We start from the raw sequence: 22,759 nt of genomic DNA on the forward strand, positions 1-22,759 counted from the left end.
AATTCGAAAACACGGAGGGAGGGAGGAACGAGCAACCTAACGGACGGAAGGGCAGACGAACGATTATCATCCGTAAACAATTTTGCTGAGCAGGCAAACCCTAATTTGTGCAACGAAGACGAAGACAACAACGATCGCGCCCGCGAACTGGAAATCCAAACAAAACTTCAAACAAAAATGAAGTTAGCGGGCGTCCAGGCATGGTCATGAAGTTGTCGAGGATCATCGTGGTTCAATCCGGACGAGGAAGACGCGGACTGACATGAAGGATTGAAGCATGTTGTAGCTGTATTTGTGGTGCAGGTGTTTGGCGTAGGGGCTTCGGGCATTTGGGACAGGTTTCCTCTGGATTGAAAGGGGTTGTTATTGTTCTCGATTGATCCGAGGCTCGGTTGATTGAAGAAGGATTCTGTAGTTGCGTATGCAATGGAGTTGCCGCTCCTGGAAAATAGTGCTGTGCGGTGGACCGTGGTTCGAGTACCGGCCGGTGCGCCTTCTTCTTTAACGCCTTGTTGCCCCCGCGCTATCGATGTCGGGGGTGGAGCCACGCTTTCGTCTTCCCCCTCCGCTCCCCGCGCCGCCACTGTTGTATGGTGCGTAATCTTGGACTTGAAGTGTTGCATTGTACTTGTTTGGTGAGACATTTGGCGTAATGCCCGGAGTAAATTTTTGCCTCAAAGTAGAAAAAGCAGGTTTTGCAACTGCAATGTGTTTGGATGTGCGGGAGATGGTTACTAGAATTAATGAAGATTTTATTAAGGAGCTGGAAGTCGAGCAATTTACGAGCGGTTGTAATGTTGATCTGGTGATTAGTATCGATTGCGGAGTCATACAAACTTCTATTATGAGTGACACTATTATCTCCAAAGCGCTACAAGCACTTCAAACATACATCTAGTTCTGCATGTATGCAGAAGTTGAACGTTTGGATTTCCTCTAAACCCTGAGTTAGGAAAATGCTTAGTTTACACAGTAGAAGATTAGGAGGTCCTCTGTTATCTCTTTCTCCTCCTTGCCCGTAGCACAATCGAATAAAACATTCTGAGAAAATGGGTTGCTCGAGGTCCTTTAAACTTAGCTGTAGGAGTGCTAGTTGGTGTCTACTATGCTTTTACTGTTTGTACCGCATTCAGGGAAACCTTGCATGGATTATTATCATTATTATTATTATTATTTTTTGATGAAGCATATTAACGAATATTAGTGCCTCTACCGGCGATATTCCGCATTTTAAGCCTCTAAGGTCATACGTAATTAATCCCGACAACAAGGTCTAAACTGAGTGAAGACTCTCTATCAACGACTCCTCCAACATCGAGGACACTGGTACTGTATATTGGTAGCGGGGACTTGGCTGGAAGTGTAGATATGGGTGTTGAAGGCCCTTTACAGGCTTGTGACTTAGTTTGATTTAGTGATATCTCCTTATTCTAACTTTGCTGCCCTTGAATTTAGTTTTGACACCTAGCTAGACTGGTGACTTTCAATGACTCCGGTCTCTTTCAAAAGAATAATGAGCAAAAGCCAGTAGGGGGACTTGCAAGCAGTATTTTGTTGTCATTCAGTCCGTGCTGAGTTCTGGCGAGAATTCAAGCTGGACGAGTTCTACATTACATGCAGCTGGTCTCATGCGCATATTTTTTCAATCTTTGCAGGCGCATTCATGCAGAGTCATCCAAAGTGTTGGAAATCATTGAAATTTCAAGCCACCAAGATCTTCATAGGAGGGGACTTCACCTTCTGTTTGAAGAGGATCTCACCACGTTTGCTTGTGTCGTCCCATCTCAAGTATGATTTTCTCACCTTATTGCTTATACGTATTTAACTGAATGAGTTTTACTCGGAGTTGTTCCTCACCATCATTCCCCGCCTTGATGGTTAGAGGTTCCAGATTTAAGGTTTCCCCACACAGGCCCGCGTGAGATGGTTACGTTGAAGACGTACGATCTAATTTGAATGGTCGAGGTTATTACACTTCTCAGTCGATCCTGCCATGGTCTGAAAGATTCATCTGTCTCTTATCAGGAATGGAATAGTGATAAGGTCTTAAACTAATTTATTTCCGGATTTTGTCTTGTTTTTCGTTTTGCGAGTGCTGGAAGTAACGCGGAAAGATTAGTTGGTTAGATTTAGAAATGAACTCGAGATTTTTTTTTTGTGGTTGCAGATCCCAGGGAAAGCCCAGTACGTTGTGTGGGTTTTGACTGTTGGTGGCGTTATCTATCGAGTGCACGTCACTGGGGCAGCAGCCGGCTGGATGCTGTGTGGTAACCAGCAGCATGATGCGTCCGTTGACATACAGCGAATGCATGAAGTCACTGCATTTGCCGTTACTCCCAACGTTTTCTGCCTTGGTGGTCAAACTGGCTCCATCATTTGCGTACCTTTTGGAACAGGTTCTCCTTCTACTTCTGGAGCTGGTGAGTTGCTAGCGCATGCTTGCACTAGTGTTAGAGTGTTTCACTCGACATGTTCAATGTCAAGTCTTTTCAAGTGCTATTTTTATTTATGTCTAGATTAGATTCAAACTTTGACCTAATTGGTCGTATGATGTTCCCTTAAGCATCTAGTTCGTCTTAGAATCAGTCCGCTTTGGCACTGGTGGTGTGAACTTGCTTCTTTTTATTCTCTGAGGTGATTGGGTTGGAAAGATTTTTCCATCGTTCGATAAGTCGCTTACCTTTTCTCCCACTAAGCTGGTCGTTTATTGTGTGACAGAATCTCCTTTCGAGTTGAAGGATGCTGATCATGGAATCAGGGGATTGTGGGGTTTTGTGTCGAGGTGATATGCTTGCCATTCTCATCATCACATGAGCCCAGCCCTCTGCAACCGTTCCTCATGCTCATTTCTGAACTGAGTTATTAGCTTGTATCTGATTAGATCTATCTTACATGCAAGCAGGGGTAAAAGTGCGGGATCGGTAAGGAGCTTAGTTGCTCGACTGGTGAATGGTTCATTTTTTTTGTTTGCTCTACACGAGGATGGGACGTTAAGACTCTGGGATCTGCTTCATCGCTATCGTGTGTTGAATCATCCACTTTCTACGGAACGGGAACTTGAAGGCAGGTCTATCCCTTCACTGTTTGTATTGAGTCTCCAGCTGCAACGAACGGAAGTTCCTTGCTTTTAGGTTTCCATCGTGGGTTTTTTCGGATCCGGCGTCAGTGATACTGGTGTTTGCAGGTCATTACAACCAATTTAATTTTTTTTGGCTCGACACTACTTTATCTACGACGGTGTGTCGTACTTTGTCTTGCGATGCTCGATATGAATTTTAGCTGTATGTCTTGAACTGGTGAATGACTTTTGTCAGCAGATTTTGAACCAAAGCTGATGTGGGTGAAGGAGACACTTACCTTATCAATGGCTTTCCAAATTGCGTTGCTATGTAATTCCTCGGTAAGTCGGAAACTCAACCACCATGCATGGCTCATGTTCAATGTAAAGTCTTTTAACATCTGTAAATAGTGAAAATATGAGTTAGCTGACATGTAATAGTCTGTTGTGTTCCAAGGATACCAGCCGGGAGACTGTATTTGTTTGTTCGGTGGCAGTGGGTCCTGGAGAGGGAGCGGTCCTTCGGCAGGGTTTTATCACAGTTCAACATATGATCTCTCTCCCTGAGGTGAGTATTCTCACAAGCTTCTCAGTAGCAGTTCTCATGAAGCGGTGAAAATATGGGTCTAGGTTATCGTCACTCCTGGAAAATCAAGTACTTTACCATGAACCGTGACTGTGATTGTCGTGCATGTTGTTTGTTATTGCTTGTTACCTAAGCACACAGTTAATCGGTTTTTTTTAAGGAAAGCATAAGGCTGTCTACCTTGCAGATAAAATGCCGGTATGTAAGCACTTTATTTGAATGCATAAAGTTTTGGACATCTCTTTTGTGATGCAGGGAAAGGTTATAGACCTTAAATTGCTGGAGGCTGGTGTATGGACTCTGCAGTCAACTAAAAAGAGCCACGAGCTTCTATTTTCTGACTTCAGCAAGTAATCCTCGCATTCCTGTACTAAAACCCCTAGTTATGGAGTTCATGAATACCAATAGCTTTTTCTACTGTAAACTTCTCTAGACTTACTCGAGTAGAAGTGGGGACGCCATTCATTAGTTCATTGTGGTCCTGAATCAGTTGTGCAAAACCTTGTTTACAACCTTAAAGCTGCGAAACGCAGCTTGCCTACAACTTCTTCAGCATTGACGTATCATAAACAACTATGTTCCTTTCTTTATTTATATGCCTGTGGCATCACGAGGAAGTAATTCAATCTTAGATTTGGAGGTGGCAATTATCGAGAGTCATAATGTCAACTAAGGAGTTCAACTACGATCAGAACTTGAGCAGGAAAAACGTTTTCACATTCTAATGTCAGTGCTCCATAATATTAAGTTGTTCGTCTGATTGGCTTTTTTCAGCTATATGGACAATCCTGTGCTTTGATTTGTTTTCAGGGAAGGGAGTTTGGAAGTGGTTCATATGCTGGAGAAGAGTGTGGCGGAACAGTTGATGCAAGTTCCAGGCGACGAATGGAGTGATTTTCTTTACACCATTCATCCAACACTAGGCGTTTCTTCGGTACGACCAGATGACTTATCCGACTGCTGTAGTGATATTGAGTGGCTCATTGGAGAATTTCTATTCAAAGCTTATCCTGGTATGCTTTTTGTGTCCATGAAATACAACTATTACCGATTTAGCCGCTGACATTGTGTGGATTTACAGAAGCTGAAACTTTCAGATGTCTTCCTTCGAAGGGTATTTCAGCCAGGAGTACGACAACCAAAGGCCCTTCAGGAGGCCTTGGAACAGCATGGTCGTCCAATTAGTGATTCTGACCTTGCATCAGTGTCTCTGGATGCTTTGCGAAGTCATATTTTTTCAGCGATTGAATCAGAGGTATGAAGTCTGTTATGGCATGACTTTTGATGTTGTAGTGTTGCAGTTCTGTTACATTTACATTTTGTATGTAAGCAGTGATAGCAGCACTTGATGATACGTTCCACAATATTGGAAATAAATTTAGTCTAACGTGGCATCACTTGCCAGAGTTGTGGCGATAGCCAAGCACAGATTCTTTACGGATGGATGCGCTTCAGTGGTGATTATGTGAGGGCATGGACACATTTTAACAAGCCGTATTCTATTTTGTTGGACGCTAACACTAATAGCGTTGGTTTGATACGCCGATCTTCAGTTGCACTTGTTAGGGCTCTGACGGATGTGGAGCAATTTTCTCCTGGTTAGTTATTTATTTATTTATTTATTTATTTATTTATTTATTATGCTGTGTTTGGTTGTAAATGATAGTGCTTAGTCCTTTTGGACCTGATTGCTTTGCAAATTTTACTCTAATATTACTTTTCATTCTCCTTCGTAATCTACTTGAATCGCATGAGAGAACTATTCGTTTTAATTGAAACATTTATTTCATGGAAATTGTAGGAGGCCATATCAGTAACCGTGCAACATTACCGGATGAATGGAAGAATTTCAACAAACACGAACAAATCATTTTATTAGAGCTTAGTAGCTGTGCTAAACTTATCGTCGATCACTTGGGTCGAGTAGCAATGGGCCTACTTTACGAGTCTTTTTTGCGGCCAGTGGATCAATCAGTTCCAGGAATTCTGCCATCTCTTGCTCGAATTTTGGATTTGGGTTTTAATTCCAGCCTCGTGGCTGATGAAATTGGACACATGGGGGTTGATGAAATCCGTTCCAAGGAGCAAGATCAACACCGGAGGCAGCGGGCATTCGCACTGCATATAGCGCATGCTTTGCAAACCCTGCAGAGTAAGGCAGGGGGTTGGGACAAGCTTTTTCAAATTATTTCCAAGTACGTTGACTTGCTTGCGCTCCAGTCACAGCCTATGCTAACCTCCACAGGCAGCACTAAAGGAATGGACAGTGGTTTAATTAAGAGATTGCTGTCACAGTCTACTTCTCAAATAGCTTGGGCCCAATTCAAGGCTGCTCGTGACCTTTTACTGCTGCTGGTTTACTCTGTCAAAGTTGGTATTCAGGTCTGTCAAAACGCTTTACTTTTAATTCTTCGATGTGGTGACTTGAACTACTCAAGCTTCTTTAGAGAATTGGACTGGTGAATTTTGATTTAGGTCGTTGCAAGTGAGTAACTGGGAGGGTTGTATTCTGCCAACTTATAAGCCACGACTTGTCAAATTTCAAGATAAAGTTCCTGCAATGCTGGTTATAATCCTTTGTTTAACTTTGTAATTTTGCAATCAAATGTTCAGGTTGGACTCACTTCAAATCAGATTTCTTTCATGAAGTCTCATACGATCCCAAGGATTCAGGAGATAATGACTATGCGTTTGTTAGTTCATTGGTTGACTGTCACGTTTGCAGAAGTACCACCGGCCGAAGATTTTAGTTCCCAGCTGTCATCCTTACGACTTGGTAAGTACAGTGTGCATCTCATCTCAAGTTCGTTGATTTCTTCCTGTACAAGATGTCGTTTTAAATTCCAAAATTCTGATCTCATGTTGGTTGTGCTCAGATGGTACGAGTAGCAGGATTGGAAGTGGGTTCATGGTTTCTGGAGAATCTACACTAGGTGAAATGCTTGTATCTACATTTTTGGAGTCAGACAAATCAAGCTTAAGCCTGCCTGAGGGAGCCCTACCAGATCAGGATATGCTTCTTTCTCACTCATGGCAATTTGTGAAATGGCTTTTGTTGGGAGAAAATGGCAAATCTTCACAAGGATTTCCTGGACGTGCCATATCACTTTCAAATATATTACTTCAGCATGGGCAATACAGCAGCCTTGAGGTATCATGCGCTTTCATTTTTTTGAATTAGTAATTCTGTTTATACAATGTAGCTCTTCAATCGTAAAAGTACTTACATGGTAAGACAGACAGTACTACTTGCACTAACATAAATCGTGTGTGAATGTGTGAAATGTTCAGAGGTTTCTGACCACAATAGAGCAGTTTTCTTCCCAGCAAAAGCTTGCAGAGGGGACTAAAACAGCCGATGGGCTCTGGAGTGCACGCTTGCACCTACTGGGATTTTGTCTACTCGCACAAGCTCGTACTGAACTGAAGAACAATGGTAAAGAAATCCGGGTTGCGGAGGCTATTCGCTACTTCTTCAGGTGAAATTCTTATGCCAAATCACCCCTTCGTCCTTAGACAAGAAGCACTTTGATTCCGCTTGCCTCGAGTGGTTTCTTATCGTCGTGGTTCATAGTTGTTTCTTTTCTCAGGGTTCATTATCGATTTTTTCCAAGTTGAGTTGGGAATGAACTTTATGTGTCTGTCTATTCAAGCAGAGCCGCATCGGGTTTGGGAGAGGCAAATGAAGATCTTCAGTTTGTTTTGGGAACTGGCTATCAGCAGAACCTGCCAGGTACTAATTACTACCCTGAATTTCTCTTCGTTGTATGCTCTGGCTACCTGAAGCATTTCGCACTCCTGACTTACTCTTTTTAATCATGTGATAGGAATAGGGGCAGCAGCTGCATGGAGACTGCACTACTATGAGTGGGTGATGCAAATATTTGAGCAGTATAATTTAAGTGAAGGTGCCTGCCAGTTTGCCCATGCCGCACTGGAACAGGTTGATGAGGCTGTCGGAAAAGAATCCTTTGACAATGTCGAGAACCCTTTTTCCGACACTTTAGTAGTAGCTATTAGGGGGCGTCTTTGGGCCAATATTTTTAAATTTTCACTAGACTTAGATCTTTATAGTGATGCCTACTGTGCTATCATTTCCAATCCTGATGAGGAGAGCAAGTATATTTGCCTTCGGCGATTCATTGTTGTGTTATGTGAACGTAAAGCCACTCAGGTACATCAGTTATGTCTGCCTTCATCATGCTCGTCTATACCATACAGCTTTTCCAGCTTTAACTTCTCCAATCGTACTCTTCTTTAGTGTTAGTCTGTCCTAATATATACTTTCAGCGGCTAATGTTCTTGACGGTACTTATTTCATTTGACGAAGTTGTCCCTTGTGCAGGTTCTCTGTGCCCAGGAAGTGCCGTACGTTGGACTTTTAGAGAAAGTGGTTCAGGAGCTCCTTTGGAAGGTGGTACCTCAACCTTTGCCTTCTTGCATGATATAATATTTTGTTTTAACGACTTAGAAATTATGTAGGCTACAGTTTAGTCAGTCATTGACGAATTACTATTGTCAGAATCATAATAGTTTCATAAGGGTTGCGTCATCTCTCCTGTTAATTAGAACAGGTTGTGTTGTTTTATTTGTTGCAGGCTGAAAATTCAGATATAAGTGCAAAGCCGAGTCCTTACAAATTGCTTTACAGTCTCCACATGCAACGACACAACTGGCGCAGAGCAGCTGCATGCATGTATCGTTATGCTGTGCGAGTCAGAGAAGAGTCCCGTACACCCAACTTACAGGAAGAAGTGCATGGCATCTTAGCAGCTATTAATGCATTGCAGTTGGTGGATCCCATAAATGCTTGGTTTGAACTTGTTCCTCGACCTGGCGAATTACCAGCCCCTTCGAAGCGACAGCGCCTAACAGCAACACATGCAGGTTAGTTCTCTTTCAGTGGCTTTTAGATATTTGAGAAAATTGCTGGGTTCAGGATCTGGGTTCAGAATTTGCTTGAAGATCAGCAGTAGTGTGAGTGATTTAGCCAAGTTTCGAACAAGGATGTTTCTTTTATTCGCTTGTTGTGATTCTGGTGTTATTGTTATTTATATTGGTAATCCATTTTGTCTTTGTCGATCATCAGTTCCAGGTTCCTCTGAGAAACGTGATAAGAAAGCATGCCGAGCTGTTGACCTTGAGGACCTCGAGAAGGAGTACGCCCTCACAAAAGCCAGGCTGCAGCTCGCTCATTCTGAAGTTAAGCATTTGGTTATTGGTGAGTACAAATCAACTTTCAATGAAGATTGTTCGATAGGTTGTTTTGTGACCCCTAATTGACTTGTTTTTTCGTTAGGAAGTTTTGAAGGTACATAAAATCTGTAGGATTTATTACGTCACAACAAATTTGTGGACTTTAGAGAAGTTTATTCTGATCTGTTCACAAACTTGAGCAGGTGGGGGTGCAACACCGGAGGAGGTTGTGTGGTCACTTATTCAGTGCCGGCTATATGAGACAGCCTTTTCGATCCTCTTTCTGTTTTGGAAAGATTCTTTATTGAAAAGGTTTGTAAATGAATACTGGTCGTCAGCTCATTTTTGTAGAATTTTGGTGATTTTTTCAATTGTAGAATTTCTCTATTGTAGTAGTGTGCTATTATTTATTTATTTAACTACTTAATTTTTAATGTAAGTGACACACGGTAGCTTGAGTCTTCTGAAAGCTGACTCATGCAATACAGGGAACTGGAGAAAATCATGGATGTCATGGCGAGGAACTGCTGCTTACTTCAAATTCAAGAGGTTGCTCCTGGTTCTTTACTGTGAGTGAACCTGGGCTCCTTGCCCGACTTTCTTTGCACTTGCTCACATCTTTTAAATGTATTGCTAATTGAGACAACTTTGAAGCTTGCTTTCCTTCTCCACGTCTTTTCGCAGCCTTTTTAGGGTTTCTGCTGACGAATGGACTGTTATTTTACATGTGTGTACTGGTACGATATCATAATTTATCCAAGGCTGTACTTGGAAAGATATTGGCCCGTCCCTACGAAGCTCTTCTTCTTGCTTGCCCCTTTTTTTTTTTTTTTTCTTCTTCCTTTGGATGCAATTCGCTTGATTGATTAGTTCTGTTATCCAGGTCAATTGTCAAGCTGTCAGGTTAACTAAGGCCAGATCTCTGCAGAAACATGTTCTTCACCAAGATCTAATATATCGTATGCAAGGGGTTTGTGAAGGCTTTTAAACTGTGAATTCCACCTGTGTACATTTCAAGAACATGTGGAAATTATTTAACCCTACATTTATGCAAATACTGTAGGTTGAAAGGAGAACCTGTGTCTAGGTTGCTACTCACGTCTGGCTCACAGCTAGCAGACATAGAGGAAAACCATGACAAGAACGGAGAAGATGAGAGGGAGGACGAGTTGCCATCAGCTGGAACTGCACGGACTGCCTGGCTATCACTTCAGCAGTATTTGGTAAGTCGCGTTGTTTTTTTAGTTCCTCCACGAATAAGATTGCAGTCCGGCACTACATTTATAACTTTCATTGGTTACACCCTGCCAGTTTAGCAATTGTAAATCATAACTCATTCTAGTCTGGTTCATTCTTACATTTTGTGCAGGAGAAATATCGAAGTTTCCATCCACGCCTACCTGTGATAGTTGCTGAGTCTATTCTCAACGTTGATAAGCACATGGAACTACCTCTGTGGCTTGTTAACATATTCAAGGCAAGTTTACCATTGAACATGTAACTTCCTGTTCTGAATATGCATGTCTTGTATCTAGTTTCTGACATAGACCAACTATACAGGGCGGGAAGGAAGCTGGTGCTTCAGGCATGGCAGGTGGGAAGGAAGCTGGTGCTGATCCTGCTGCATTATTACGCATATATCTGGACTTTGATCGCCTTGCTGAGGCGACGGCTCTTGTTCTAGAGTATATTAGAGCATGGAGTAGCTTGGTAAGTGCCATTGAATTCAGCCATTTTCATATTAAATATTGAACTGTATACTTGAAGACAAGTCTTTTCTACAAAGTTGATCATTTTCACTTTGCAAGTTTTGGTTCCTTTTTTTACAGATCGGAGTTCATTCGTGGTCAGTAGTGGCTGCTCTTTGAATCGTTGATGCGAGTCAATTAAGCACTAGTGCGTTAAAGCTTAGCTCCATTCTTGGTTGCAGAAACCCGCAGATGTGATAAAGCGGAAGCGCATGTGTGCGGTGTGGTTCCCTTATACCGTATTGGACAGATTACAGAATTGTCTATCAAAGTCTTCTGACATGGCAGTGCGTGATAAGCTGCAAGATTCCTTGAAATTTGCCTTACAAAATCACTTCAAACTGGTAATGCCCAAGCGACTCTTAACTTGGTATTTGGAATTTCCACATTTCTATTTTCTTCTCAAATGTGGTTTTGAACAGTTCTAATGGTGTTAATGCACTGCTTTTTTATTGCAGTTAAAGGCGGACTCTGATGACGTCAAGGCTTCTATATGAAACACAGTGCCTCTGGAAGCTGTTAAACGGAGATGTAACTGTTGATATACTTGGCACTTTCTGTACGGTGATTTCATGTCATGTACTTTGTGCCTTGCTTATCCCCTGCCTTTGTACAAGGACACAGTCGGAACATTCGAGCATTACTCATGGGATGCACGTTTTGTAGCATAGCAGATTAGGGAGGTGTTTTGATAGTTCTGATAGTTCTCTATAGACTTGGTGTGAGATAATCCATGACATGCGTGCAAGGCGTGTCTTTCCTGTTAGCGTATTCTCATTTAGCAAATTTGCATGAGAACATGTGAACGCTGACGGAATTACAGAGCAAAGCGGCCAGCGCTGGTGGCGACTGTTTATTTAGAGACGAGTAGTTCAACTAATTTAGAAGTAGCGTTTGACATCTACAACACCTGAAATTTTCATCATTAAGCTTGGCTGATGGATGTATATCCACACACATTCTGAAACGTCTACTCATCGTATTTACTATCGTCATAGTTTGCCTCGTGCTATCCGTACAAGTATTATGAGTGTCATGAAGCGGATTCAATTGGGCTAGCAAATTTTTACATGAAGAGTTTAGGGGGAAAAAGGAGCTTTTTTAATATTTATACCTAGACTAATTGACAGTGTTTGAAAACTTGAAATATATACTTTCACACATAGATATGAAGCCTAAAAAGTACGTCAATTAGCGTGACAGGCATCATTAGGGTTAGAATGAATTATATGACGTTCATACAATTACATGAAACTGACCGTTTTTTAAAATATAACCAGAATGTGAGCTCAAAAGCTAGAACTTAGGACAAGACTCATCTTCACTCAACATTTTAGAGTTTTTCGTGGAAAACAAGAGCTAATCTATATTTGTGAATTTTTTATGAAACCATCTTTTCATTTGATTACCTTATCGTAAAACTGTGTTCAAATATTGTGTAAATGTTCACATTTTCAAAATTGAAAGATTATTTCCAAAATGTGGGTGGTCCAATGTTAGAATGAAAACAAGAATACTATTTCGAATCAGCTACCACGTTCCTGAAGTTTAGGTGGTTGTAAATAAGGTTGAATAAGAGGGACTTTGATCTGTTTAGCATAACTTGCTGCTCTTTCTGCAGCACTTCTACGAGATATTTGTCCTCGTGGCGTAAGATTAGGAGAAATAGCTGGATCAGTTACAAAATTCTTTAATTTCCCAAACCAAGGAACATCATGATGTGGGTCTTCATATGATTTAGCAACGGTACGGACAAGTGCATTATCATCCAACTTCGTTTTGGCGAGTGAAGATCTATTTTGCATGCACTTGATTAATGGTATAGTTGGTCGTTTGGGTGATCCACGAGGCTTCTTTTTAACACAGCAGGAGCTCACAAGTCCTCTATCTAAAATGCAAAGATTCATGTCTTACGTTAAGAAGTAATATTAAATTTGGAAAATTTGGCACACATACAGATCTCTCTCTCTCTCTCTACTTATCTATATATATATATATATATATATTTTTAAACACACACATAGACAAACATACACATCAATTTAACAGACATCAATCTTTTGAAATTATTTTTCACGATTATTTGTTCGATTGAAAGACTACAAAATACATGATATATATACTGCATTTCTATCTAATATAATGATATTACTTATTTGGATTGTGAGGTCCTTTGAAAATTATTCAATGCACCATAAAAGTTGGCAATTACCATTATTTCATTACTGTACTTTATTTCCACCTCAAAAGATATGAACTACAAAGAAACACCAAGTGACATTACCAGTTTTTTGCTGGTCTCTCAGATTTCCTTCACTTCCTTTCTTAGCTGACCCACCAGAACTTGAGGCCACTGGAGATGGTGATGCTTGCACTGACTTGGCTCCTGGAAAGCTTGCTGAAGGCCAGCATTGACAAGGAAATAGTTAGGTTTTTGGAACAAAACATAATTTTACAGCATTGTTGTGAATAAAAAACATAAACAGAAACAAGGATTTGCAAATCACCACGCAACATGGTGACCGAGCTTCGAAAAGAGTTCCTAACCTGACTGCAGCGGTGCCGATTGAGAACCAGGAAGGGGACTTGTGGAACCGACAGAGATTTGTGGAACCGACAGAGATCGGCGAGGCGATTGAGAACCAGGAGGAGGACTTGGATGTGGGGTCAAATGGAGTCTGGCTCTGAGCTTCCTTGTCGGACTTCCGAGATCGTCGTTCAAATGTGGGGACTGAATTGTGGGAGAATGCGGCCGAGGAGACCCTATTCGCTTCACGGATCTTCCGAGTGGAATCTTCTCTGGTTTCTCTGTCACAGGCAAGTAGGTCATCGCCTCTCTCGCTTGGTCTCCAAGAAGAGGTCTTCCAGGTGGAGTGAGCGTAGGCGAGACAGCGTAGTCTGTGATATAAGACTTGCACTTGCCCCAGTATGTGGGATCGAAGTTGGGAGCCACCACTGACCATCCTGGAGGGGGGAATTCCTTACCTGATTTGCCAACAGGATAACCAGGCGAATTTCTCTTTCTTGCACCACCCGTAGCATTCGGCCTAGGTTTTATTTGGGAGGGCTTCCGTTGGGAGCGTGCCAGTGCATTTAGCATGGATTGGAATTTACTCACGGATTGTCCAAGCGGAACCTGATCAATCTTAGATGTTGCAGGCCATGTCATCGCGTCCATGGTGCCCACTCCGTCAATGGGTCTGCCAGGGGGTGTCATATTCGGTGAGCAGGAAGGATCTGTGACATAAGACTTGGTGCGCCCCCAGAACTCACCCGGTTCATCACTCGGTCCAGCAGGAACAGCAACGTTCAACCATTGTGTTACATCCGAGCTTGGCTTTCCAAAGTAGTGATCTCGGCTGGCGGGTCTGGCAACATCCATGTACCTTATCCATTCCGTCACATCGTTTCCCTCCTTGCCGAAGTAAGGGTCAGGAAGACTCATAATCTTGGGATCTTGGGCATGCGATGGCGGCGGAAGGTGACAGAACATCGTAACGTCCGACCCCTGTTGTCCATGATAGAAATCCGCAGGAGTCTGAAATTGTTTTAGCGGTGGTTGATTCCAGGGACCTCGAATTTGAGCGTGCCTGTGCGGAAAGTCTGAGAAATCGTAATAAGTGCATCTTGTTTTCCTTCCCATGGCTATATAATATTATCTCCTCGTTCTGTTCTCACAGATACTAACTTAATACCTAGGATCCATAAGAACCATCGCGGAAAAATAACTCAATATCCAAGACATGAAGAGGCCCCAAAACGATGTGAAACCACGGCGATTCTGATTTTGCCGTTATCGTATATCGATGCAAGATGAGAGAAATCCAGCAACCACGCTACAAAGGAATCCTCGTGCAAAATCTTCGCGCAGGGGGATTGTACGGCATTCGTTCTGGAAGACAGCTTCTATGCCTGCACAAATAGCTGGTATTGAGTGAAATGCCAGGGATTCTTGTAGTGATGGACTCAACATGAACCACACCATGGTGAGGTATGACAAGCCTGCGCCTGTCGAGATCTAAACCAGGTAGATTCGCCAGGGATCATGCGCATAATATGATGTAATGCTTAGATGCTGACAGGGAGCATGGTCATCCAAAGAGCTAACTTGCGACTACCCAACAACCAAGTTGATCGCATAAATATTTCGGAGTAGGCAAGAGTAATGGACGAACACATTCTGGCGCCGCGCAATAGTCCAGCCGAACACCCTCAACATATTAGCATGCGAAAATAGGAAGACCAGCAGTTTATTACTTAACTGAAGGTCGCTGATGACCCCTATAGACCAAGAGTCATAAACTTCCAAGAGCGCGGCCGACTCTCATGAAATCGAGCGTTAGAAGCACATAAATGTTTGCTTAACACAAATATGGATAGTGTGTAAATGCTGTGACCAGAGTACCAGCGCTCTAAAACTGTCATTGAAACCCTTGATCATATGAACATGTATAACAGTAATTAAGAAAGTGTATAATTGTATTGAAACTGTGGCAAACAGTAGGTATGTTACAGAAGTACCTGCTTGACATGACATTGCGGAACGTTCTACATTACGTCATAAATCCACCGCTTCGAATCTTAACGAGCGAAAGGATTCTCAAGTACTAGTCAGTGATTGTCCTACCCAACATCTAATCGAAAAATGCTCTGCAATAATTGTATCTCCAAAAGAAGCCGATGAGCATGGGCAACTAGTAGATGAATTAATGGACCGTTGATTAAATCTTAATCATTTTAGTTGTTTCCTCGGACTCTTGAAGAGTCCACATGTGAGCATACCTTCCTCTCTTCGCTAACAGTTCTTGATGAGTTCCCTCTTCTACAACCACACCAGCATCCATGACCTGCATGTATTCATGATATTGATTTCATGAAAATTTCTTATAAATCCAAAATAATTGCAAAATAGAATTCATGCATGTACCTAAACTGATGGTTAAGGAAACGAGATATGCTTGATCCATACCAGAATGCGATCACAGTGCATGATTGTTGACCTGCTCATGCCAAACACATAACACAAAACGATAAGTTCTGAACTGTTCATTGACAAAAAGTAACTTATGAATAAAACCCGCTAGTTACAAAGGGAAATTTCAACAGGTTCGGTGAAGGCGTCTACAAGACATTTTGCATTTCTGATAGCATTACTTACAGCCTATGGGCAACAAAAACACACGTCCGGCCTGCAGCCAACTCTTTCAATGACTTCAAAATAGCCGCCTGCACAACACAAAAACTCATAAATATGTCAGGTACTCAAAAGAAGTTCATAGGGTACAATTAATGAAGATCGCAGCTTACCAACTCGTCGCACACACAGGAGATCATCCACCACCGATAATTCATGCAGTTACTGAGAGTTCACAAGGCAATAGAGCTACGAATTCTTAAAAACAAGTGTTTTTTCACAAAGCCTTGTGGAGTTCCCTTAAACGACCAGAAAATAAAATCTTCGTAATAACCGGTAGTTGTATTCGTACACAACTATATGACAACAGAAAATTCATGTATATTCGAGAGCCACGTATACCACAAATGCGGGGAATCTATCATTAAGGATGGATCTCAGAAGTAGGAAAATGTTAACCATACCTCAGTTCCAGAGTCCAGCGCACTGGTTGCTTCGTCACATATCAATAACCTAGGAGCCTGAAACAGTTATTTTGAAATTGGTTGTGAAAATAAGCAAAAAGAGGTTCTACACATACGATGCATATGTTGAATTGATTCCATATCTACGACAAGAAAAGAAATACGCCCAGAACCGATCCAGCTGCAGAACTGCGTTGTACTGAAACAAATCTCGAGATAATTGAACTCCCTAGATGTTGGACTACATGATAAACGCACACGCCCAGACGAAACTAACATGGCAATCAAACTAAGGAAGAAGAGGCAGTAAAGTCACCGTGTAATACCCAAAAACATAATAGCAAAGGGTTTTACTCCCATATGTTCCAACAAAGAGCAAAAATAAGAAAATAAAATAAAATTCAGAATTTATGCAACATTCTAGCCTAGCAGACCTTAAGTACAAATAATGCAATGCGTTCTAAGCCACCATTCCAGTCGATTGCAGAATATAATTAAGAACTAGATCAGCACAATTACTGAAGTGAAACGAACCTTCAGAAACGCCCTTGCGATAGCGACACGCTGTTTCTCTCCGCCGCTGAGCTGTCCACACCCAGTAAAAACCAACGGAAACTCCACAAGTTAGTTTATCAGAAGACTCAAGGCAAATGAACAAAAAATAGAAAATAATAATTATAATAATAATAAAGAAGGAACGCAACACAGATTATTAGTAAAAGGATTAGGAACGCACACCTTCAAACCACGTTCTCCCACCATGGTTGAATATCCATCTGGCATCCGAAGTACTGCATCATGAAGTCTCTGCAACAACAGAAAGTTCATCATACCCAACGAACATCCTACGAAGGACAAATAAAAATAAATAAAAAGTCAATCGTATGGGACATTAATAGTGCAAAGAAAAAATGCTTTAAGTTTATATGGCATCAGCGCATTACACACCGCCTGCTTTGCGGCTTGAATGACCTGCTCCTGCGTAGCATTTGGTCTTCCATAAGCAATATTGTGCATGATAGTGTCATTGAACAAGACCTGCACAACACCAACCAATTTCAGTTACATCCTAATCAAAGTAAAACAGATTCAAATTCAGGTATACGGAATTAATACAACGTATACATACCGTGTCTTGAGGAACAATCGCCACAGCGCTTCGTAAGGAATCCTTCACACCCAATGAAACTATTTCAGCAGTGGCAGCTTTAAGTTTTGTCAGCAACGGTTCTACTCGGGTAAAGCGAGCAACTAAGGTCGGCAATTGCAATTCACTAGAAATACGAACATTATATCTCAAATAATACTCCCAATTCACCTGAGTTAGACTCTTTAAGTCATGATCATCCAAAAAGAGCGAACCAGAATCAGGATCGTAAAGACGCAATAATAGCTTTACGATGGTTGATCTGCACAAATGGCACAGGTAAGTAAGTTTTCTACTTATCAGAAATTAATAATTTTTCTTTGAGATAAATCAAATCATTCTTCTTACTTTCCAGATCCGGAGGCACCAACTAGTGCAATGCTCTCCCCTGGGTCTGCTTTAAGGTTCACTCCCAGCAAAACCTGCACCCCAATTAAGGTCTGTTTCATGAAAACTCCATGAATAGCACAATAGAAAGGAATATACACATCATAAAATGACCAGGAATTACCCAGTTCACAGCCAGAATAAAGTATGAACACGTCACCAGACTCAAGTCAGCCATAGAGCTCATTGCTGCTCACTAATGAACAAATAATGGATGAATGTTACTACTTCTCAACGTGTTGGAAATATCACCTCTCTTGAAGATGTGTAGCTGAACCGCAAGTTCTGGGCCCTAACTTTTGCACCGGTACTTTTGTACTCCAACTCTACAGTACCGTCCTTTATTAAAGATTCAGTGCTGCAATAAGACCACATTTATAAAGAAAAAATGAGAACAGGGATTTCAACCTTTCCGAGGTCTTCACATGTGTCCGTAAATTAGTTTCCTTCGAAAAGGGTTGTCAAAACCAAAACTAAAACACTGCCTCACCTAGCAAAAATCCATGATATTCTTCCCATCAACTTTAAATTTTAAATGTTTCACTCACGTCAACAGGGGTCTAGTTTCCCAGCAAAGTGGTGGGAGCTTAAGAATTATATATCATGATGCTTATATGCTTAATGCGTCGAAAGCAGGAAACCAAACAAGCAGATATCACAAACTTACACTAAGACCAGCAAACCACGTAATTTTTCATGCAGAAGATTACAGAAACATGGAAGCAGCCAGAAAAGTGATCAATGGTACCTGAGAATGTTGAAGAGACTTTCCAAGTCCACTTGAGACTGCCTGAGATCTCTGTACAGAAAGCCCAGGAACTAGCACCCAAAAACACAAAAACATGAACATGAAGGAAAAAACATCGGTTCAGAGATATACCAAATACTTCCAAATGCGTCTGTTAAAAAAATCCAGATGAATTACCAATACCTACGTAACTATATAGGTGTGAATCTCCACAACGTACTTCCCAATCGCCTTTAAGAACAAATAAACACATCATTGAAAGAGTTCTAGCGCACCTGTAGAGGACCAGAAAGTTGCAATATGAGACCATTGGCAAGTACAAGATCTCCAACTGTAGTAATGCCACGGGTGACATTCCAACCTGCTAAACCCATCACTGCAGCAATGCCAAGTGACAATATGATGGCCTGTCCAGCATTCAATGCCGCCGATAACCGCTCTGCTTCCAGCTGCAATTTCTAAATCAGTACTTGTGATTGTAAATAATATTACAAGTGCATCTACATCTAGATGTTCCTGAAACACAAAAATAAAACAATCCATCCGAAAAACCGATATTTACCGAAGCATTTTGATAGCCTTGCAGGAGTTTGTTGTACTGATCCACCTCCAGGTTTTGATTATTGAACTGCAACAAATGATCAGCAGAAATCATTAGTTGCGGAAATCGGGCGTCTGCGTCCATGTAAAGAGATACTTGTATCAAATTTTTGTCAACCAAATTGTGAAGCCTTCTGCTAAATATGTCAGCTTTCATAATTGACTCGCAATCCTCGTTCTTACTAGATTCTTTATATTCACCACCAGGGATGAGCACAAAGCAAAATGCACACTGAACAAAAATTTACGAAACATCGGGTGGTTATAAAGCATCCAAAAATACGATTGAGTAATGTTCACGGTTGCATGTGATCAGAAAGACACTTGCGCTAAACACACCCTGCGTACCTGTACAACAGTTTCGTAGTTGAGCAAAGCATCGACTGCCTTTCCTGTAGCTAAATTTTCTAATTTGTTCACCTGCATTCACAAATCCAAAAGGCATATTTTCGCGAGTTGTTCCACCAAACTGCAACGGTGATTTTCAACTATACTACTCCATGACAAGAAAGTCTACTCCTAAAATGTAACCAATACAAAAATGAACTAAATCCATCCAGAGTATTCGTGGGCAGTCTTGCGCAGCAGAAGCGTAGTGCACTTTGATTGCCTAAGAAGAATTTGATGTCACTAATCAGCCAAAGAAAATGAGAGGAGCAAACCTCCTTGCGGCTTTCAGCAGCACGAGTGGTAATATGAACAGTCCAGGTTACGTAAGCAGCAAATGTCAAGGCCACTATCCCCGCCACCATACCACTCACTTTCGTCGCCAAAAGCCCACAGACCAGAATGAGCTCGACGAAGGTTGGTATGAAGGTAAAGACTGCCAGAAATTATACCCTGTCAATATGATTGAAAATCTACATGCTTTACAATTTCGGCTGTCACCTTTTTGGCAATGGGAACGCAAAATAGAACATGCTCGAAAGAACTTCAATAAACACTTGAATAGAGAACGGCCATTAAGAGCATAACCGCGATTGGTGAAATGATTAGCAAACATATAATGCATGAGTCATAGACGCTATTCAAGAGATAGTCCTACCGACAGCACGAAAAATGTTGACAACGCTGCGCTGTGCGCGATCTAAAATACGTGTCAAGGCCCCCGTTTTCCTCTCCAAATGAAATGTCATATCCAGCCGCAAAATATGATTCAGCAATTGGATCCCGACGCGACGCCCTGTAATCTGACCTAATGGCGCGAAAATAATGTAGCGTATCTCATTTAGCGAGGAACTGACAGCCTGTCCAAATCAGTAAATTTGATTTAGTAATCATGTTGGTGCAGTTCATTTAGCAGGAATTGCAATTTAAAGACGACTTGCTACTGAAGATGAGAAGTTCAATTTATTTTCAAAAAGATCCAAGTATTGACCACCAGACAATATGTGGCTAGAGCAGGCAAGTGCATTTGTATGTTGCGTATCAGATTAAACAAATCTTAAAAAAAAGAAAGAAAGTAAGCCAAGGTGATCGAGTAAACACAACATTATCATTGGAATGTGCACTGTTATAGACTTGTATCCTGTAGATTGCTTGGCAGTTCTAGAGCAATGAAAAATAGGAATGAATTTACTTTGGAGAGAGCAGCACAAACAAGTGCCACCAAAGCTGGAGTCGCACGACGAAGAGGTGCTTGTGACAGCTCATCCATTGCCTGCTTCAGCAATATCGGACCTGCCAATCCCGCTGCCTGCTCCCATGCAGGTGTACAATGCTTGTCTTATCAATGACTTGAATACCCCACACAAACCTCATACAAATACAAAGGATTCTGTTCGAATGACATCTAATGAAAGAATCCAGGTCCAGAATGTAATGCAAACGAGGAGTCTGTAGTGAAGAGGGAAGTAACGCAGCATGCTCATCTCGAATATAAATATGCCTGTGGAAAAACCTCCCGATTCGCAGAGGCAATGTCATGCTTACTATGAAAATAAATAGACTATCAATCGAGAGATCAGATACATAAATTGCGGGACATTATTACGGCGACATTAAATCGTCATAACATGAAAAGTTAATCCTGACAATGAGCTCAAGCAACTACAGAACGAGACAAGTAATAAACATGACAGGTTGGAAGTAGATGCCAACCTTGCTAGCGACAAGAAGTATCAGTGCAGCTCCAAGCCGCCACCGCAATGTCGTATCGCTGGAAGCCAAACGCCACAAGTATGGCATAATCTAAACCAGAAAATTCGAATTCAGACAATTCAGTTCTATGTCGTTTGCTAGGTAGTGTTACTCTCCCAACACTCCAAACCAATTTATCACACATGAAACTGTGGCAGTAAGGGTTTAAATCAGCCACAAATTGATTTAGATTATTTCAGTAATAGTGGCTAACGAATCCAGGCTGACATTTTCATCCAGAACGCTTGAGAAAATCCTGGGTTCGAAGAGCAGTTAAGACATTATGCAGGATTCTGCATAGAAGGCACACCCTTCGATGAGGACGAACAATACCTTAGAAAGCGTGGCTTCAGACGGAATTGCTGGCAATACTGTCCTGACATGAGCGTCGGTTTCAACGGAGGTGGCAGCTGCAGCTCGGCAGATAAGCTTACTGGGCAAAGACTTCCTCGTCCCATAGTGCGATGCAGCGATGTGGAACCTGTACTTACGTTGAGACAAGCTCAATTGACATAATCCTGAATAGAGGAATTCTGGCGTGACCGAGCGGTGTGGAATAAGAGAACTGCCGAGTACGCCAATTGCCTGCACACCGCTCACAGCAAGCAGCGCCATCACCATAGTTGCCCTGGCTGCCCTAGCACTACCCACACTCCGACCCTGCAATCCAGGTTTAACACTCCCCTACGCTTCGCCTGGTTAACCGCGAGCTTCAAACTCGCGAACCCGAGGGAGGGAGGGCGAGAAGAGGGAGAAAGGAGCCGAGAGCAGAGCTTCCGGAAGAGCGGCCCCTGTGGCTGCCTCCTCGGGCCACGTCGGCCTCGCAATCTTGAGAGGGCACGGGTGGATGGGCGGACGGGTGGGCGGGCAACAGCATGCCACTCCCGTCCCCCGCTGGGGAATGTGATTCACCCTCCGTCAAATCAACCGTGCTTGAATTGGAGAAACACCTCGCGTGGATTCTGCCACGTGTCTGGCCGAATTCGTGTCGCCGTGGCGTGGCATGGCATGGCAGTTGGTCCACATGGGCAGTCCTCGTCCTCGCCCTCCTGGGCTTGCTTCCTTTCCTTCCTTAGTTCCTTTGTTCCTTTCTTTCCCTCTCTCCCACCCTTTTGTTTCTTCTCCCCCATTTGTCTCTGTACACCAATGTTGTCCCCTCCACAAACATCCTTTCCCTCCTTCCTTCCCATAGATGTGCTTTTCTAGTGAACTTTCCCTTCCTCCTTTCCTTTCTGCCTCCCATCCTGTCCTCCACATCATCTCTTGTGCCAAGGACTCACACCTCTGACTGTATTCATTCGCTTCCTCTATTGTTCCCTTAAACTATGTCTGCTTACAAGATAGAAACAATAATTCTACTATTGATTATACATCGATTTTTATTCTGAGTGTTTCAAAAGTTTCATATTTTTTACCCCGATGAAAAGGGAGTAAAATTATAAGGGTAATTATTGCTCAAGAATACCCCTAGCACATTCACGTATGGTACTATTGAGGAACAAAAGGAAAAATGACTAAAATAGGAAACTTGCCTCTTAACATTGATTTCTCT

General features: G+C 42.1%; 3 protein-coding genes across 5 annotated transcripts; 1 reads left to right on the forward strand and 2 right to left on the reverse strand.

Moving 5' to 3' along the window:
• Positions 1-161: 161 nt before the first annotated feature.
• LOC112289117 (nuclear pore complex protein NUP160) lies at positions 162-11,559 on the forward strand. 2 transcript variants are annotated; one of them, XM_024534067.3, is made up of 27 exons: positions 162-593; positions 1,656-1,788; positions 2,168-2,420; positions 2,719-2,782; positions 2,903-3,063; positions 3,318-3,400; positions 3,516-3,626; positions 3,900-3,994; positions 4,455-4,578; positions 4,726-4,899; positions 5,050-5,242; positions 5,446-6,026; positions 6,258-6,420; positions 6,521-6,795; positions 6,936-7,123; positions 7,301-7,377; positions 7,472-7,818; positions 7,990-8,058; positions 8,243-8,531; positions 8,734-8,865; positions 9,044-9,152; positions 9,329-9,409; positions 9,904-10,063; positions 10,210-10,317; positions 10,401-10,550; positions 10,771-10,932; positions 11,047-11,559. In XM_024534067.3, the coding sequence occupies exons 1-27, from the start codon at positions 427-429 to the stop codon at positions 11,083-11,085; spliced, it is 4,488 nt and encodes a 1,495-aa protein (XP_024389835.1). In that variant the 5' UTR covers positions 162-426; the 3' UTR covers positions 11,086-11,559. The 2 variants fall into 2 exon arrangements, with proteins under 2 accessions (XP_024389835.1, XP_024389836.1); XM_024534068.3 differs by having other exon boundaries at positions 169-593; positions 2,168-2,396.
• Positions 11,560-11,753: 194 nt separating this feature from the next.
• On the reverse strand, positions 11,754-14,633 carry LOC112289119 (uncharacterized). Of its 2 annotated transcripts, none has more exons than XM_024534071.3 (3): positions 13,136-14,633; positions 12,873-12,986; positions 11,754-12,476 (listed from the first exon to the last, which is right to left on the reverse strand). In XM_024534071.3, the coding sequence occupies exons 1-3, from the start codon at positions 14,229-14,231 to the stop codon at positions 12,115-12,117; spliced, it is 1,572 nt and encodes a 523-aa protein (XP_024389839.1). In that variant the 5' UTR covers positions 14,232-14,633; the 3' UTR covers positions 11,754-12,114. The 2 variants fall into 2 exon arrangements, with proteins under 2 accessions (XP_024389839.1, XP_024389840.1); XM_024534072.3 differs by having other exon boundaries at positions 12,329-12,472; positions 13,136-14,382.
• A 416-nt stretch (positions 14,634-15,049) lies between these two features.
• On the reverse strand, positions 15,050-22,067 carry LOC112289118 (ABC transporter B family member 23, mitochondrial). The gene is made up of 20 exons (XM_024534070.3): positions 21,541-22,067; positions 21,169-21,258; positions 20,648-20,764; positions 20,114-20,315; positions 19,731-19,891; positions 19,417-19,488; positions 19,031-19,096; positions 18,744-18,917; positions 18,469-18,539; positions 17,973-18,078; positions 17,682-17,755; positions 17,505-17,595; positions 17,316-17,357; positions 17,135-17,224; positions 16,925-16,993; positions 16,721-16,771; positions 16,187-16,243; positions 15,747-15,814; positions 15,558-15,588; positions 15,050-15,435 (listed from the first exon to the last, which is right to left on the reverse strand). Exons 1-20 carry the CDS (start codon positions 21,826-21,828, stop codon positions 15,310-15,312), a joined length of 2,046 nt encoding a protein of 681 aa, XP_024389838.1. The 5' UTR covers positions 21,829-22,067; the 3' UTR covers positions 15,050-15,309.
• Positions 22,068-22,759: the final 692 nt, after the last annotated feature.

Source organism: Physcomitrium patens, chromosome 11, assembly GCF_059467195.1.
Source record: "Physcomitrium patens ecotype Gransden chromosome 11, ASM5946719v1, whole genome shotgun sequence".
Lineage (NCBI taxonomy): Eukaryota > Viridiplantae > Streptophyta > Bryopsida > Funariales > Funariaceae > Physcomitrium > Physcomitrium patens.